At 40.9% G+C, this 18,040-nt stretch overlaps 1 protein-coding gene across 3 annotated transcripts in view; it reads left to right on the forward strand.

Moving 5' to 3' along the window:
• The window catches only part of abca5 (ATP-binding cassette, sub-family A (ABC1), member 5), a 28,273-nt gene extending 11,008 nt beyond the window's left edge, over positions 1-17,265 (forward strand). For 2 of the 3 annotated variants that reach the window (XM_015356505.2, XM_069194566.1), the window contains 26 exons: positions 277-396; positions 866-1,004; positions 1,312-1,402; positions 1,775-1,914; positions 2,344-2,463; positions 2,582-2,783; positions 3,085-3,254; positions 3,732-3,859; positions 4,111-4,248; positions 4,462-4,575; positions 5,052-5,222; positions 5,571-5,684; positions 6,155-6,292; positions 6,586-6,660; positions 7,040-7,131; positions 7,341-7,461; positions 7,860-7,980; positions 8,364-8,455; positions 8,620-8,759; positions 9,146-9,221; positions 9,523-9,617; positions 9,801-9,920; positions 10,603-10,755; positions 12,053-12,132; positions 12,261-12,316; positions 12,814-17,265. In XM_015356505.2, the coding sequence (XP_015211991.2) occupies positions 277-396; positions 866-1,004; positions 1,312-1,402; positions 1,775-1,914; positions 2,344-2,463; positions 2,582-2,783; positions 3,085-3,254; positions 3,732-3,859; positions 4,111-4,248; positions 4,462-4,575; positions 5,052-5,222; positions 5,571-5,684; positions 6,155-6,292; positions 6,586-6,660; positions 7,040-7,131; positions 7,341-7,461; positions 7,860-7,980; positions 8,364-8,455; positions 8,620-8,759; positions 9,146-9,221; positions 9,523-9,617; positions 9,801-9,920; positions 10,603-10,755; positions 12,053-12,132; positions 12,261-12,316; positions 12,814-12,954 (3,147 nt within the window). In that variant the 3' untranslated portion in view covers positions 12,955-17,265. The remainder of the gene's footprint in view (positions 1-276; positions 397-865; positions 1,005-1,311; positions 1,403-1,774; positions 1,915-2,343; positions 2,464-2,581; positions 2,784-3,084; positions 3,255-3,731; positions 3,860-4,110; positions 4,249-4,461; positions 4,576-5,051; positions 5,223-5,570; positions 5,685-6,154; positions 6,293-6,585; positions 6,661-7,039; positions 7,132-7,340; positions 7,462-7,859; positions 7,981-8,363; positions 8,456-8,619; positions 8,760-9,145; positions 9,222-9,522; positions 9,618-9,800; positions 9,921-10,602; positions 10,756-12,052; positions 12,133-12,260; positions 12,317-12,813) is intronic. The other variant, XM_015356506.2, reaches the window with a different exon arrangement.
• Positions 17,266-18,040: the final 775 nt, after the last annotated feature.

Here is an 18,040-nt window from a genome sequence, read left to right on the forward strand (position 1 = left end):
AAGGAGTCCAGAAGGAGTATGCCAGTCAGCTTTCCTTTCTTAGTCTGTCACTGAATTTAAATGGATTACACTGAGGGTCACTGAAATGTAGGTTTGGATATGAGCTGCAGCACAACTTGAGCCTTTGTTTTAGGATTCCATTTGATATTTCACTGGACAGGTTAGTGAGTCGCAACAGGTTAATGTAGGGGGTGGCCCTGTAGGTGAAAGACCGTCTGTACAGATCTTTTATTGCAGCAGGTCGAGCTCAATCCACTCGTCTATGTCCTCCCACAGGTGGCCAAGGTGCTGAAGGACCTGGACCTGGAGAAGATCATGGACGCCCAGGCTAAGAACCTAAGTGGTGGTCAGAAGAGGAAGATGTGTGTGGGCATCGCTGTCTTGGGGGACCCAAAGGTTGGCTTGTCAGAGTGGTAAAACAGGCTGTGGGAGCCTAAGTTCTATCAGCCATCAGCGTCTCTAGATCTCATCCTGGTCATTATCTCTCCTGTTGCTCTCTTTTCCTCTGTGTGTCTGCCTCACCTCCTCTGGTTCTTTGCAGTAGATCTGTGTAAGCTTTATTAGGTTTCACTCTGCTGGGAGCAGTGAAATTGATTGGCTGCGGGGGGGGGCGGTTATGCGTTATGCATTGATTTTACTGTTTATTAGCTTATTAGATTATTTTCTGTGCACTTAGGGGCAAAATCTAACACATTTCTGAAGGGCTATTTCCTCCGGGTGAATCGTTGTCTTTTGTGCATTCCCATGACTTTTTAATCATGAAAACTCACATTCATTGCAGCTGTTTTAAAGGTTAATCCCTCTAGTCTGTGGAATTCTCTTTATTCCCCTGGCTCACTCGGTCCATGCCATATGTGTGCAACAGATTCTGCTGCTGGACGAGCCCACAGCTGGAATGGACCCCTGCTCTCGGCACCAGGTCTGGTCTCTGTTGAAGAGCCGGCAGGCAGGGCGGGTCACTGTGCTAAGCACACACTACATGGATGAGGCCGACATCTTAGCAGGTACTGAACCACGCAGGAACATATTCAAAGCTTCCAGCACAGAAAGACAGATTTCTTGTTGGCAAGTAATATTCTATTAGAAAATGTCATTCCCTGGTGGTGTGAATGAATGTCTTGTGTAGAAAGATGTGGTGAGATCATGCTTTATTTCTAAAATTTTACAAACTCAAGCTTTCCTAAGAGTTTTTTTTCTTACTTGTCTTAGAGAGAAGGATGTTCTGAAGCATACCTTCTTTTAAAAGTTCCAATTAAACTAAAGATGTAATTTCTCATTTTTCCTTTCTCTCTTTTTTTGCTGTTTCTACAGACCGCAAAGCTGTGATTTCGCACGGGCATCTGAAGTGTGTGGGGTCCTCTCTGTACCTCAAAACCAAATGTGGGGTCGGCTATCACCTCAGGTACTTCAACACCAGCAACAGGCTTGACCACACACAGCTTGATCATAATGAGCTTCTCTAAGTGCTTTTTTCTTCCTAGTGGTGTGTACAAATAACTCGCCCACTTTCAGTACTTTCAGTAATACTGCTCTTTTGATGTTTTAGTTAGGGAGCATGCGACTGACTCATCTTGACTAGGTTGTTGAATAAAACATATTGTAAATTATAGGTTAGCCTACGAAGAAATGACCTTCTTTTGAGTCCTGAATTTCCATCCTTAGGGGCAATATTGATATTTTTGCAGATTGTTCAAGAAAACATTATATGCAGTACCAGTAACTGTGGGAGAGAAGCAGAGTGTAATGTGATCGCGCTCACCCCTTCTCTGTCTAGGATGTCAGTGAACGAGTCATGTGAAGCCGATCAAGTCACCCTATTGGTCAAGCAACATGTTCCCAAAGCACAGTTGTCACGGCAACAGGAGGCAGAGCTGACCTACACCCTCCCCTTTGAGAACATGAACACATTCTCAGGTCAGGGCTCCCACGATTCTGTTGCTCAGCTCACAGGGGGAAAGACTGGAGATTTAAAGGTGATGACCTGTGCTGATAGCTATTACCTGGACCAAAGGAGTACTTCATGTGAATTTCACATAGTTACTTTGCATCACTTTTATTCTCATTGCTTTGCCCAGTGTATTTTTTACAGCAGATTCTAAAAGTGCAACTCAAGCCATAGCTTGACTATTCCTGTTTTCTACACATTATGTCAGATGCAGATTTGCAGGCATGAAAGTGGGGGGTCAGTTTTAGGTGCCAGAGCAGAGCAAGACTTGGATGTAAATTTCCCCTGATAAACCGTACTTTTGACATACCTCCTCAAGGGATGACCCCTCAGTGACAGTGAGTTTGTAGCAGACCCACCCTTGCTGCTTTCATCTCACTGCCTCTTTTCACCACTAGGCCTGTTCTCCGAGCTGGACAGCCACCCCACTTTGGGAATAATTAACTACGGGGTTTCCATGACGACCCTGGAGGATGTTTTCCTGAAACTGGAGGCTGAGGCAGAGGTGGATCAAGCAGGTCTGAGCTGTTGCCAGCTGGGCCTGAGCTCAGCTGTGCATTTCATTTGCTGTCTAATGAGCACATTTCCTGCGCCTGAAGGTGGAAGTTGATGGTCTCTTTTCTTCTGTGCCACCAGATTACAGCGTGTTTAGCCAGGAGCAGGTGGAGGAGGAAGGGGACGCGTCCTCCCTGGACGACGCAGACCAGAGGCTCCTCACCTTCTCCGACGGCCGGCCCGAGGAGCTGTCCGGCCACACGCTGTGGAAGCAGCAGTTCTGCACCATCGTCCGGCTGCACGTCCTCAACCTGCAGAGGGAGAAAAAACCCATCATTTACATGTGAGAGTCCGCCCCCTTCCGTCTGGGATGATGACAGTAGGCTAACTTGCCAGTAGCTTTAACCACTTTTTAATTCAGTTTTAAAACGCTGTTAAATCCTTCAAGTTCTAAACCCACCCGAAGAGTGGGTTCATCCCAGTATGTGTTCTTCTTTTGGTTTTGAAACAACACTGTCACTCTGCAATGGTGCTTTCTTAAACACCTCCTCCTTGTTCATGTACATGATGTAGTCTGCTAGTCCAGGTGACTGTTCTTATGCTTCACCTCCGGTTTCAACACTGTGTCGCCTTTCCTGCTGCAGCCTTGCTCTTTTTGGGATCTTTCTGGCCTCAGTGCTGACCCTGTCCCTGATCACTGGGAATATCCAGATCAACGCTGTGCCTCGCCTGCTCTCTCCAGATGTCTATCTGCTGCGGCCGAACCAAGCCCCCCGGAAGTACACCACCAGCCTGCTGGTCCAGAACACCACTGGTGAGGAGGGAGGGGGGGCAGAGAATAATCTGAAGCTGTAATGAAATTGTTTTCCTGCATTAGAGTTATTTATGTTTCTCCTCTGATTTTATTTTTATCTGCGTCCTTCGTGAGGCCAGTCTCGTGCCTCACTAAGGATCCGCTCAATAGAAGCCTTCAGAGAGCAGTCAGGCAGATAGTTTTTTGTTGAATGAGGCCCCTGTTTCAGTTTCATAACTCTGCTTGTCTAGGTCACATGATTCATTTCAAACATCATCTGGTGCTTGTTTAGTGAAGCATGGACTTCTTGTTAGGGCTCTTTTATCTTAAGGTCGTAGGGGTCTTAATTGAAAGTTTTTTAGATGTTTTTTTAATCCAGGACCTCAGATTAATCTATGTATCTATGCCCAGGAGTCAGAAAGATATTGATATGTTTGAATTAGTAATGGTATGCTGATTGCAGGAGCTTATCCTGTTTTGTTGTTGTCCCTTGGACAGACTCCGATATAGGAGGTTTTGTCCACAACTTAGAAGCTCAGGACATTAAAGTGGAGTTGATGAAAGACGGGAACTTAACAGCTGCTGCTCCGCACAGTGCTGGAATCAATGTAACTGGCTCCCGCAAGGTAAACACACACCATCTGTTATTATGCTTGTTTAATCTTCCATGGTAAATCAAGACACAGAAATCTATTTTACAGCAAACTTTGTTACAGCTAGGAGTAGGTAATCACCAGTCAATGTCACTTAAAGTTCCATAGCACTGAAAATTGCTGTTGATGACCAAATGTTTGTATTGGACTAGATACTGCAAAAAATGTGATGCTTTAGCTGTTGGGGTTTCTGAGCAGTTAATGTGTGATTCTGTTTTCCCCAGGGCTATGAGTACACTGCAGTGTTTAACAGCACAAATGTTCACTCCTTGCCCATCGTGGTCAACATCCTGAGCAATGCTCTTCTGTGGGCTTTTGATAACACCAGTAAAATTTGTACCTGGACAAAACCCTTTGACTTTGTGAGTAATAATAAAGTTCTTTGACTGAAGTGGAAAACTAAATGGGTAGAAAAGTTGTAAAGTTGGCAAAAACTTTGTCTCAAATTGCTTTTTAAGTTGTCAATACTTCATTTTGATAAATATATGTGAACATCTTCTTTAACTGCTATCTATATAAAATCTTAAGGAAAGCAAAAGAACTTTTCTGAAATTTGTTCCTCCTTCTTTTATCAGAAAATGCCAGAGACGCTATCTTATGCTCTTATTTACATTGAGGCTGTTTTGCTGGGAATGCTGGGAGCAGGAATGCCAGCTTACTTTGCTATGGATAACACAAGGGATCGTGAGGTAAGAGTGCCTGCCTATCATCATTTTCAAAAGAAAGACTCTTTAGAGCAGAAGTGGGCAATACTGGTCCTGCAGGGCCAGCATGTCTGCAGGTTTTCTAGGTCTCTTCAAAGCAGCAGCAGCAGCTGCTGACAGACTGGGTGAAGCTGTTCAGTTGGTCCCATTAGACCATTGCTCAGCTGCTTTAGTATTCATCTTCATCCTGTTAAAAGATGAATATCTGCAGGCACACAGGCCCTCTAGAGCCAGGATTGTCCACTTGTGCTTTAGAGTAACCATTGGAACCCAGGAAGGTCTGCACAGCCATTGTATGAACGTTATGTAATTTGATTGTATCCAAAGATGGAAAACTATAGATATTTTATCATAAGGGCCTATCTGACTGTACACAGTGAGCAATAGTTTGTTGTTGCCTGTAGTTTTACATCACATTCCTTTCTATGATATCTCATATTATTTTTTCTCCCCCTCTACAGATTAAGTGCCGCTCCAAGCTGCGTGTCTCTGGCCTGTTGCCTTCTGCATACTGGTGTGGCCAGGCGGTCATTGATATTCCCTTTTACTACCTCATCCTTACCAGCATGACCAGCACACTGTTCGCCTTCCACTCCACAGACCTGCTGCAGTCCAAAGCTGTCGCCCCAGTGGTCAGTCCATGACAGTTTACGTCTGCATGGGGGAATAGGTGGCTTCTGTAGGTTAGATTACGGTCTTCAAGGGAAATGGAGACAGCTGTGTTGTTCTTTGTGCATTTCAGTTCACACCAGTAGAGTGTCACTTTTGTTGAACCTGGGTCACGTTTCTCCTGTGCTACCTTCTAAGACCAAAAGTGAAAGGTCCCTAAGAGGCAGAAATGTGTGGAATGTAGCTCTGTTTCTACAGCTCTCTGACTTTAATTTTAAGCGCTGTAATGCTTAATGTATCTTTTTGCATATAGATTCAGGATTTTTTCATAAAATAACTTCAGTTTGACTCCCTCCCTTTCCATCTTCCAGGTTTTATGTCTAATTGGCTATGGTCCATCCATGATCCTCTTCACCTACATGGTTTCTTTCCTGTTCACTCGAGTTCAGAGCAATCGGGATTTCTTTTCTGTTGTGTCAATGATGGTGAGTGCCAGTGTTCATTACGTGACTTCTTACCTACAGTCATAGGGTGGTGCTGTTCCTCCATGCCTTATGGCTGTGTCTATGCTTGTGTCTATGCTTGTGTTTGAGGTTTTTTTTAAGTTTTCTTTGAGTATGTAGTTGATTTAATGAACAATCAGATTAATAAATGGGATACACTTTTTAAATTTGTGTTGTAGATGTTTTAACTATTTTCTAACTTTATATTTTATTCTGTGACAAGTGTTGTGTCTTTTCTGTTGCTCTAGAATGAGCCTCTCTTCCAAGTTGTCATTGTAAATGAGAATGTGTTCTAAGCTGAATTAACAGTTAAAGAAAAGATTGATTAGTTGATGGTTTATGGGTGATTCATTATTTCTAGGTAGATTTGTAAGTGGATGCAGGTCTTTGATCTAATGGCAAGGACTTGATGATTTCTGCTGGTTAATAGCTGGTCCTGTGCTGTGCCCTAGGTGTGTGTGGTGTCTGCCTCCCTAGTGCAGCTGGCCTATGTGAATGAGAACCAGACCTTGGCCACAGTGCTGCATAACACGTTCTGCATCTTTAACCCCCTCTACCCCTTGATGGGCTGTCTCAACTGCATTACCAAGGTGAGTCAGTGGAGCCAAATGCTCAATCAGGAGATACAGACAGTGTCCTAACAGAAAAGTAGTGCTTTTGCATGAAATGAAAATTTGGGAATGTGTCTGGCTTGGTTCTTGGTGGGGAAAAAAACTCCCATTTTTGAGAAGCTACATTCAGTTTGGTGGGCACTACATTGTACTTTGTTCTTTCAGTTACCAAATGTATGCATCTCAGTCTGTGTACAGTATAACCACTACCAATGTTAATGTAATGTCTGATTTCCAGTGATCCATTGCTCCTCTCTATGATAATTTTGTAGGAAACCTTCCTGGAAGTAACCACCAATGAAGACGTATCTGCTCTGAAGAAGAACCTTCTCATAGCTGTTGTGGTGGTGAGGATTGCATTTTTAATGTATCTTTAACCCACTGTTCTTTTAATAAAATATCTCATGTTTGAATTTAAGTTATTTGGTAGTTCATTGTCAGTAAAAGACAACTTTCTGTCTGTTGAGGCAGTTGCTTTCCAACAATTAATGGGGCACTGAATCCTCATGTTAGTATGTTTACCAGTTTCACCTGTGCATTAAAATGCATTATGATAAAAGAAACAGGAGGATGTGAAATTCTTATATGCATACAGGTTGGTTTAAAACAGCTAGAGTTTGTGGACAGAGATGTATCGAGTGTCTACTGGGCTTTGGAGATTGAGGAAAGCAAGCAGCTTGATGTAGTGTGTGTGTGAAGAGAAGCTCATGTTGATCTCCTCTTCAGCCCTACCTGCATGTCATCCTCCTGCTGCTCCTGCTGCGCTGGCTGGAGATCCACTGCGGGGGCAGCACCATGAAGAATGACCCACTCTGCAGGTACCAGCACTGAGTGCACGTGTCACTGAGGAATGCACTGATTGTGCTCATAAAATATCGCCCCTTCAGGGTTTCCTCATGTTGTTCATGTCACCTTTCTTGCTTTTTTCCCCATCATTTGGAAAAACAATAACAGCCAATTGCTGTTTGAGGTACAAGTCTTGTTTGATGTCTTCCTTCCTTTTCTGGTTTGGGATTTTTTTTTGCAGGATCAGCGCAGCAAAGGTTAAAGTGCACACAAACCCAGAGGTGCTGGAGAATGAAGACGAGGATGTCCAGGCTGAGAGAGCGAGAGTCAAAGAGGCCCTAACGTGTCAGAGCTGTGACGAGGTGCGTTTTTTTTTTCATTTCTCTGTGGCCCTGCTGTTGGGGTTGGGGTTTTCACTGGAGCAGCAGAGGAGTGAAATGTTCAGTTACATCTTAAAGTATAAGAAGCTTCTAAGTTGTCATGGTGAGCTGCTTCTTTTTTGATAATCTGTTAAAAAAATAGTGAACTGTGAAGACTTTACTGGTGTTGTTAAGTTTCCAGAATAAGCAGGCCTTCTTCTTCTATCCTTCTGTCTTCTCATGAACATTTCAAGATCAGATTAATTGGTGTACAGTATGCTCACAAGGGGATAGCGTGAAGGTTGGAGCGACTGCCTCAAAACTCTTGGGTCCTGGGTTCAGTTCTGGTCTGAGCCACCATCTGTGGGGACTTTTCATGTTCTCATGTGGTTGTCCTTCAGAAGCCGGTGATGGTGGTGAGCGACCTGAGAAAAGAATACAAAGGCCGGAGGGAAGGCTTTTATTTCAACTCCAAGAAGAAGAAAGTGGCAAACAAAAACATCTCTTTCTGTGTTCGCAAAGGTGGGTTCGGCTACAGTATCGTACTTTTTAAAGCCAACAGCAACAGAAGTAGAATTGCCAGTGCACACCTGGCAACCTTATCTTGCTTTTCTAAACACTTTCTTACTTTATTTCTAATGTTTTGTCATATAAACTTTCACCTTTAGTACTGCTCCCCCCATTCAGGCACTGTGCTGGCTAGTGTGTGTGCATAAAACCATTAATCTGAAGAGGGTAAGATGTAAACTGTGACTGTTCTTTTTTAGCAATAGCTTTCTTTTTACCTTTTTATGGAGGAAGGAATATTATTTTGGCATTTTGACATATTTCTGTTCACATTTGCTTTGCATAAGCTGTTCACAGAGGTCAGTGTCCTGAGTGGAAATGTATTTCTATGTATACAGGGGAGGTCCTGGGCCTGCTGGGGCCTAATGGGGCAGGGAAAAGCACCACCATGTACATGCTGGCTGGAGACACTGACCCAACAGCAGGACAGGTCTTATTCTTATTCTGTAATATTATATCATTATATTCACAGCTGATGATCATTACTGATTATTTATTGGCCTCTTTCCTTGATCAGTTACTTAACATAAAATTATAGAGTGATGGAATTATTTTCAATCAGGCAGGTTTAACAGCAGGCCATTGTTTTGGCAGGTGGAAAGCTCCCTGGAGCGCATTGGGTACTGCCCTCAGGTCAGTCCTCTCTGGCCCAAGATTACTCTGCAGGAGCACCTGGAGATCTACGCTGCCATCAAGGGCCTTCACTGCCACGAGATCCCGGGCATCATCAAACGGTAACATGAAAGCCTTTGGTGTTGAGGGTGTCATTCATGATCAGAATACATTGGAAACAAACTAGGACTGCACTAGATTAGAGGACATCGCTGGAGTTATCGCTGGAGGTACTTTCAGGGAGTTCAGATCTTAATCCTGACCGTTATATGGAGTTGCTGTTGCAGTAAATATCAAATACAACAGAGGAAGGTTGTCATATCAACCGTTTCCATTGGGCAAGGGCAGGAACATAAATGCAACCAATGAATGATCAAAATGGCAACAAATAAGGACAGAAAAGAGCATTGTTTCATCATGTGCTGGAGATGACACTGAAGTAGCAGATCATCTCATAGTAGCTTGTCCAGTTTTCTTATTCTCTGCTAAGAGCATGTTTTCTCTGTAGTGTTGTGAATGCACTAGAGCTGAAGGAACATCTTCACAAGCAGGCCAAGAATCTCTCCGCCGGAATAAAACGGAAGGTAGGCATTCACATGGAGTGTGGGTCAACGCTGATCAGAACTGTAAAACAAACTCTTGCATTGCCTGAATTAATGGTTTTTCTTATTACTTCAAAGTTGTTTACTGGATTCTTCAGGGCACAGTGCCTTGCAGTGATAAGCTCTAACCAACTTTATCATATACAGTTTCTAAAGTCTTGGTACTTCAGCTCCATCTGCCTCCTTCATAGCCTTGGCTAAACCTCATTATGTCATTGTAAGCAGAAGAAAGTTTCTTCAGTGCAGCAGAAGCACGCCCATTAATTCTGTCCTTTCATTTCAGCTGTGCTTTGCCCTGTGTATGCTTGGAAACCCCCAGATTGTGCTTCTGGATGAACCCTCTATAGGCATGGACCCCAAATCCAAACAGCGGATGTGGTGAGTCCATCTGAGCACAAATGTGCTGTTTTGTGTTAATTTTCAGATTTGCTACAAAGGAAATCTGTGTTTCAACTAGGTAAAAAAAAGTTAACGATGGCAAGGAGGTTATACGTTTATTGAGCCTTTGTATTTAAAATGCTTGTGAGCACTTCGGTTGTATGAGCAGCGTTCTTTCCACAGGAGAGCTATCCGCACAGCTTTCAAGAACCGCCAGCGGGGGGCGATACTGACCACTCACTATATGGAAGAAGCTGAGGCAGTGTGTGACCGGGTGGCTATCATGGTGTCAGGACAGCTGCGGTGAGCTCTGTGGGCCGAGTACAGCATGAAGAGGGCCACTAGAAATACTGCCTGTTCTTAGAAATACAGAAACAAGCCTGCAGTGTGTGGCATTCCCATTCTGGAGTCTTGATTTCCAGGTTTCTGGCACATGGCTGGGTTTTACATCTTCTTGTGATATTCAATCTGTCCCTGAAAGCATAGAAAAGAAAAAAGACCACTGTAACTAAATGTTATCGTGAACTGTGAGTTTTCTTATTATTGTATTGGGATTTAAGAGTGTCATTCATGACATTATAGATGAGCAGAACTTACTGTACTTATGGGAACTTGAAACAGTTACGCACCAATAGAGAAATAACTTTTTCTCACTGATTTATCAGTAATTGAATGGGTTTCCAAGACACTGTCTGAACAGAAACACAGGGAGCTTCCAAGTCCAAGTTTGAAAGAACCACACAGTGTATAGAAAAATGACGCACAGCTTAATGTCCTGTTATCATGATAAAATATTCTTATGTCCTTATGTTTTTAGACATACATCATATAATTTGTCATCAATTACTTTAGCACTGTCCTGGGGTTGGTCAAGAAGTTCTGACAGGATGCTAGGTTTGCACTGGGTAGATGTCTTTGTATGAGAGATTCGCTAAGTTTTCCAAAAGCACTACATTAGGGCCTTTTCTTTTCTGGGGTCCTGCAGGTGTATTGGGTCAATCCAGCACCTGAAGGGGAAGTATGGCCGGGGGTACAGTCTGGAGGTGAAGCTCCGAGAAGAGATGACTGGCCTGCAGCAGGTGGCTCTACTGCACAAGGCGATCCTGAGGATCTTCCCTCACGCTGCGCGCCAGGAGAGGTAGGCTGTGCTGTAAGACACTGTGCTGTAACGAAGGGCCCACTTGTGATGACACATGGCCTTCTGGACCAGAACCCACTGGGTGATGTCAGTGATCTTTTGGGTCACCAGGATCCGTTCGTCTGCCTGTCCTCGTCCTGGTGGAGGAGGGAGTGCCTACAACTTCGCATTCAATGATGAATGAATAGCATTCAATAATGAAACCAACGTGACCCATATTGCATTGCATGTCAGGTGACCCTGTGAGGGATTCCTCCCAGGATGCAACTGTGATAGCATGTAGAAGAAATCATTTATGGCCACTATTGTCCTTTGACTGCTGCCTTCATGATTAGTGAGGAGAAAAAAATGCTTCTAGAGATGTGTGTCATCTTTTTTACCAGATGAAGAAAAAATCGTATTCATGATGACCTAATACAATGACTGAGAGGATGACACTATTGATACTTGGAAACTTAAGTGAAGAACATTAAGGACAATCAATAACGTATACATAACATTAAGGGGATATGGTAATGTTAGTATGTGCAAGTTTCAGGCAGAGAAAGATTTAATCATAAAACTGAACGTACCCTGAGATACACAGGTGGACATTTTCAGTCCTTTGTGCAGACTGTTCTAATTTTTTGGCAGTGCAAATTAAATTGATTTGTGCCAAAAGTCTGTGGTTTCTCTTCTGGGGTTCACTTTGATAAAAGTACTGCATCTTAAATTCTAGTATGGTAAAAGGAACTGCATTTTATTATTGTGTTTGAAATGTGTTTTCTCAATTAAAGATCTGTAACGTAATGTACCGTACATTAACTTAACATTCATCTACTATACTGAGAGGGCCAATCAGTCACAGAAACAACTATGAGTGTGATAGACGCCCATCAGTGATGCACCTTATGGGAGAGTGATGTAAATTCACAATTCACACAGATAGTTAAACTGTGACAGACTCCCAACTTTGTCTCATTAACAGTAAAATATTTATGATCATTACTAAGGGAACAGTTGAAATATATTCTTTATTAAATAGCATGCATTGCTTTATGAGATTTTGGTAGAAGATGATTTAGAAAGCTAACTCTAAACTGAAAATCAAACATTATTGATGCTGAAATAGGTCTAGTTTAAGAGCATGTTTATATGCTCATATAGATAGATATGAGCAGGCTCTTACCTGAGCAATGTTATGTGGAGAGAAGAGCTGGACCAAGAAGAGAACCAAGTGGCACTCCCTTAGTAACTAGAAGAAGTTGTCCAATCCATTTGAAAACCAGCTGAATAACACGTCTCTCTTTCCCTGCAGCTTTGCCACTCTGATGGTTTACAAGATCCCCATGGAAGATGTAAAATCACTTGCAAAATCTTTTTTACAGTTAGAGACAGGTAAGCATCTAGATAGGATAGACACAATCTGCTGCTTCTAGTTTTTCATTATTCTTTTCCTTTAATAATTTAAATACTAGCTAGGTCATTTGTATTGAATGGTGTGTTTTATTTTTATTTTTTTACAGCAAAGCAGACTTTCAAATTTGAGGAGTACAACTTTTCTCAATCTACCCTTGAGCAGGTATGTGACCGTCCATTGGAATGTTGTTACTTAGCATTCTTTCATTTAAGGAACTATTGATGAGCTGAATAATCTCTTACAGTGACCAAAAGTTACTTCGTTTTTTAATTTATTCACGAAAGGGGCAGAACAACATTAGTTCAAAACCCTTCAGGGTTTGGTTCTGCCTAAATCTCAGGTGTGTTTTATGATAACTTTTATTTTTAAAGAACTGTTTTGTTTCATTATATTTTTATAAGGTGTACAAAGAAGTTGTCTCAATGAGCTTATCCTCTCATTTCATAGTGTGCAGTTCCTGTAGATGATGCTTTCAGAGCAGGTTTAAATTCTAGTCAGAAATAGCATTTGTGTGATACTCAGTGGATGATGACTTAATCCTGCCCTCTTTGGCCTCCACAGCTTTGAATGTTTTGAAGAAATAGGATATTACAGATGTCATTCTTTTTGCATGCGGCCTGAGCTTTCATTCCTGATCTGTCCTCCTTCCTTCTCGACAGGTCTTCATGGAACTTGCAAAAGAACAGGAGAATGAGGAGCAGGAAGTGGGTTCCTTAAGCACACATTTCCAATGGCAGAGACTTCAGCAGGACACGCCCATATCTGCAAACCATGCAGAGAGCGTTGTGCATCAGCTGTGACCCCTCAGCTGCAGTACTGAGCTTCTTCTGTCCCTTACGCTGGATCCTGGCTCTGCTGTACTTCAGCCTGTGATGACTTCTTACAGATCTTAGATCTCCAGTGCTTTGGAATTTTTCAGTCACTTGCATCGCCTGGTGCTTTTAATCTGTACTGAATAGCCAAGATTATCTCAGATCCTGTTTCACCTGGTTCTCTTATGTTATTGAAGAGATTTTTTTTTGAATGATGCAGGCAACTAGTGTTCCTATTTTTTTACCCTGATCTGGAATCATTAATGGAACCCACCCAACTTTATTAGAGTTTGGTCATCTGTTGTTCATTAGGTTTCTCGCAAATGAAAACTCACTGGAGCTCTGCATAACAACTACAATGGCACTTGTAACACAAAATGACTTTCAAAAGAAGATCTTTTAATCTTAGATTATTAAATGTCCTATGGTAAACAGATCATATATATTCAGTTCCCATGCTAAAAAATCACTTGAACATGCCTCTTACAAAAAGGCTTCTCACTCTCAGAAAAGGTGCTTATCTTGGTCTGTCAGTCATTCCCTAAGGAACTGGTTCTACAGTTATGAAGATTAAACAAGAAAGAAGTTCCCAAGCAAACATGAGAAGAAAAATACACAAGTAAAAGCAACACAAGTGTCATCCTGTTTTGCTTCTGGGACAAGCAGATTGAGTTTTAATTGGATTGTCGTGCAGCAGTATATAACAGCAAGTGACGCATGCAAGTAGCAAACTGGTAATCTTGGACAGGACCTTTTCTGCTTCATTCATGCCTTGTAGTATGAGGGCAAGGCTACTACAGAAATTAACAAGCATGCTTAAGAAGGCTCTTATTGTTATTCCAAGCAATTCTTCACTCACCAGAATAGGAGGACAGGCATTCTCTTGAAAAAGCATGCATTTAAGGGGCCACAGCCTGTACTGCTGTAGTGTTTCAGGTCTTTGTAAGAGATCAAGAAACAAAAACGCCACTGTTATGAAATAACAGTAAGAAATGGCAAGGACACTTGATACCCGCAACTTTTTAATCAGCAGTTGAAACACTACGGAAATACAGTATCTGAGAAATTAATCTGATTTGGAAATTCAAGAGCATCTTAAAAACAAAGCTGTTTTTAACAGCTGGGTTTTGAGTGAATGTTTTGTCCGCAAACACTGGCTTTCTTTCAGGTCTGTTGCTTGTGGCTCTTGATACTGTGCGCTGAACTCTGAGTCATGGAACATTGTTGTGAAATTCTTGTGATTTTACCCTTCTGTACCCTAGATGTATATGCTGCAAAGGGTATAGCCGCTGTATTAATATATAAATGTATACGTTTGTACATGTGTATATGAAAGTGATGTATATTGCAGAAAGAGGCGACCCATCATAGCAGTGGAAAGTAGACAGGAGCATTAGGAAGTACAAGCACTGATCGGTCTTGTTAAAGTGCTCTTTCTTATGTGTGTGTGCTGCAGTTTTATTTTGAGTGTGTTCCAATTAAGATGATTGAATGGTGATTGAATGGAACAGTCACCCTTAGATCAGACCTCCAGCAAATATATTGTGTTACTTATAACATGCATGCAAATCATATCACCTCCCACAGTGTGATGATGCTAAAGCACGTAATCTTTGATGCCAGAGTACCATCATGTTTCTTCATAGCTGCAATTAAATGAACACACATTAATTATACTGTATTTGTTGGTCCTTAAATCAATATTCAGATCACTTGTTGGATGTCATTACAAAAGTCCCATACCCGCTAGAGTTTTAATTGCTGAAATTTAAATGTTTTTCCACAATTTACTTGAGACAAACTGCATTTGCAATGCCTGTGAGTGATAAAAAAGAACATGAAGATGGGTCTTACATGTACCTTTAGATTTTACTTATTTTTCCCATCCAGTGTTAGGTTTTGAAATATTGATGTATTGATAATTAGGGTTGGTATCTGGCTGGGAAAAGTCCTTATTTTAGTGGGTGGATCAGATTGTGCTTGTACTGTACATTGGTGGTGGTTGTATCAAAAGTTGTGAAATAGGTTGTTTATTGAAAAGCCATCCTGACATGCCCTGTGAAATCAGACAAGAATTAATTCTCTTGCTTCTGTCATGGGAATTCTTTTTATTCCTGAGGTCTCTTCTCGCAAGCTTTTGCTAGTCCTGTGCATTCTAATGGAAACCGGTCATACTATATGTCTAAGACATACTGTTGATACACTATTTTTACATTTTTTCATGCCATTTATTTAAATTTTGTAGATTATCAAAGTCTTGTATTTCTTAAGGTTAAAATCTAATTGCACTGATCACACTTGACCAATGAAAATAAAATGCCCATTTATATAAAACATGTAGCATAAGACATAAGAGCTGCATAACATTTATTGGCATTGGATTCTTGGTTGGCACTAAATAGAACTAAGAATATTGCTTTGGTAAAGACTTTCAATTTCTTTTTGCCTGTGATTTATTTTGTAGTATTTTTTCTATTGAGTGACTATATTACAATTTATTATCCATCAAGATCACCCTGCATTTTTTGGACCAATGAGCTAAAATCTCTAAACTTTCATCCAGCTATAGGATGTTGACTTTGGATTTTAATATAAATAGGTGCAAGAAGATTTATATGATTAAAAAAACTCCAGCATTTTATACATTTGCTGTTTTTCCCCACAATACCAATCTCTTCATATAATCTTACTTTTAATAGAGTTTTTAGATTTAGAATTTTAAGGCAAATAAACACAGATACTTTTTCTACTTTCTCTTCATAACAGATGCATCATGGGATTTCTACATCACAGTTCATACAGTAACTCATCTCTTATTCAATATATTTCTCTGGTTACTTTGAAAGTGCTGACATGTTCATTTCTGAAAGTTTTTTTTTCTCAGTTGAACTGAACTGCCTCCACTGGATGCATATTTAATTAAGAGTTTTAAAAACTCTTCATTAAACTCCATTTGATTTTATTTGAGCAACTACTGTAAAATGTGTAGATAGCCGAGAGTTTCTCTCACATATTATCTTCCCATTCTGTCAAGCCTGCCTGTATTTGAAAGCCTTTATTCTGTTTCTTTTAATCCCAAAAATAGACTAGGCTGCATATGAAAACCTGAAATGACCTCCTTTTGACTGCCATACAGTTTTTCATCAACAAGAACCAGATTTCCCAAAAGCAAAGATGAAAAGCCTTCATATTTATAACACTTTCAGTGTTAGAGGGATGTGTCATCTGCTGGACTTTGGGTGTCAGTGTTGGAATCTTGGGTACTCTGAATTTTAAGATTTTAGCTTTCTACCCTCCCGAAGTCTCTCTTTGGAGCCGAGCTTATTACGTTCATTGCAGAAAAGGTGTTGAATGCAGATTGTGTTCGGTCTGAAACCTGCAAACTGGTTGCTTTATGATATCGAAGATCAAAGATCTTACTGTACATGATATATGTGAGTATTTTCGTCTCATATATTTTAATGAGGGAGGATTTCTGTGAATTGTACATTTAATTAGATTTATTTTGTAAATGCAACTTATTTGTGTTCACAACCTGAATTGTTTTGTTCATAGCACCACCATCTAAGCAAGCTAAATGTTGCATTTTATTCCCAGATTGTATTAATGTTATTTGTGTTTATTTATGTTTTATTTGTATTGCCTTGCTAACTTTCCTTTAGTTTAAATCTGTTAGATCTCAATGCTAGGTCTTTGTCTCATACATCCATCACAAAACTTAATATTTCTGTGCCTCAAATTAGCGAAGTTACTTAATTGCACACCACTGATAAATAAATGCCCCTTAAACCTTGTTGAGTTAATTTGCTTTGCACACAACACAGTTTTGGATTGTGAAATGATTACTCAATTATTTTCTTTTGTAGTTTTGCAGTGCACAACTAATACCTGAGAACAAAAAAGCATATTCCAAGAGCATTTAAAGGCTTTCACAAAATTTGCATCTACAAAAGCAACATACTTTTTTTTGCTGTTATGCTTTTATCTATCTTTAATTGTTATCATTTTAAGACATTAAACATTTTTTAAATCTTTGTGCTGTTTGAAAGTTCTATATTGCACTGCCTTGTTTGCTGCATCATAGCCTACAGTATATGACACGGTTCTTATTTTCCGTTATTATTATCGTTGCTGTTGTTTTAACTGCACACAAGCTCTTGTTTTCACGGTTTCTCTGGGTGACCTTTAAATGGGTGTGTACTGTATGTTCTGTTCTCTTCAGAAACTAGTCAATGCTCTCAATGCTGGAAAAACAATACATGGTATACCTTTAATAAAGACTACTGGAATCACCCAGAAGTTTTCCGTCTCTCTTTCTAACTTGTGTGACTATACCATTGTATAGAAATAGTTTTCTCTTTTTTTAAGCAATGTCGATATTCTTTTAGGTCCTGGGTTCAATCCCAGGTAGGGGTAGCTTGCTCTAATTCCTTCCACACGGCCCCAGGTCTACTCAGCCTGCTTTCCAAGTGAGTACCAGGGGTTAATCCTTCCAGGGATAACAGGTCGGCCGGAGTGTGATGTTGACCACATCACCTCCACCTCCAGTGTCAGGTGGTCAAAGAAAAGTGGTGGCCCTTGCCCCCCATTCCCCTGTGGGCCTTTATGGCCAGGAAAGGGACCTACCTACCTACTGCTACCCGTCAAACGACCTCTTGAGTTACAGTATCTTAACCACTGCTAATGTGCTGCACCAGGCTCTCTCCTTGTTATTTTTTCAGTGCTAAATATTATTTAAAGGTTTGGCTTCAGTGAAGCTGACCATTAGATAATGGGAAGCAAAGCAGAATGAAAACCTGGTGGGTGAGTCCTCATAGAATACAACTTTCAGAGACATGAGAAGCCTCTGCTGTTGCTGGTACTGTACATAAGCTACTGGGGTGTAAAACCTGATTCAAAGCACTGGGATGCTCATCACAGACCTCATCTGTCTGTCAGGCTTTGTGGTAATTACAGTACCTTCAGCTTAATTAAGAGGAATAAGGCTTATTTTGCTAAAGTGTAGCACAGTTCAGTGCTAAAGTGGAATGAAGACCATATTACTTTAGAATTTACTGTTTTCATATATTACTGA

This window comes from Lepisosteus oculatus, chromosome 9, assembly GCF_040954835.1.
Source record: "Lepisosteus oculatus isolate fLepOcu1 chromosome 9, fLepOcu1.hap2, whole genome shotgun sequence".
NCBI lineage: Eukaryota > Metazoa > Chordata > Actinopteri > Semionotiformes > Lepisosteidae > Lepisosteus > Lepisosteus oculatus.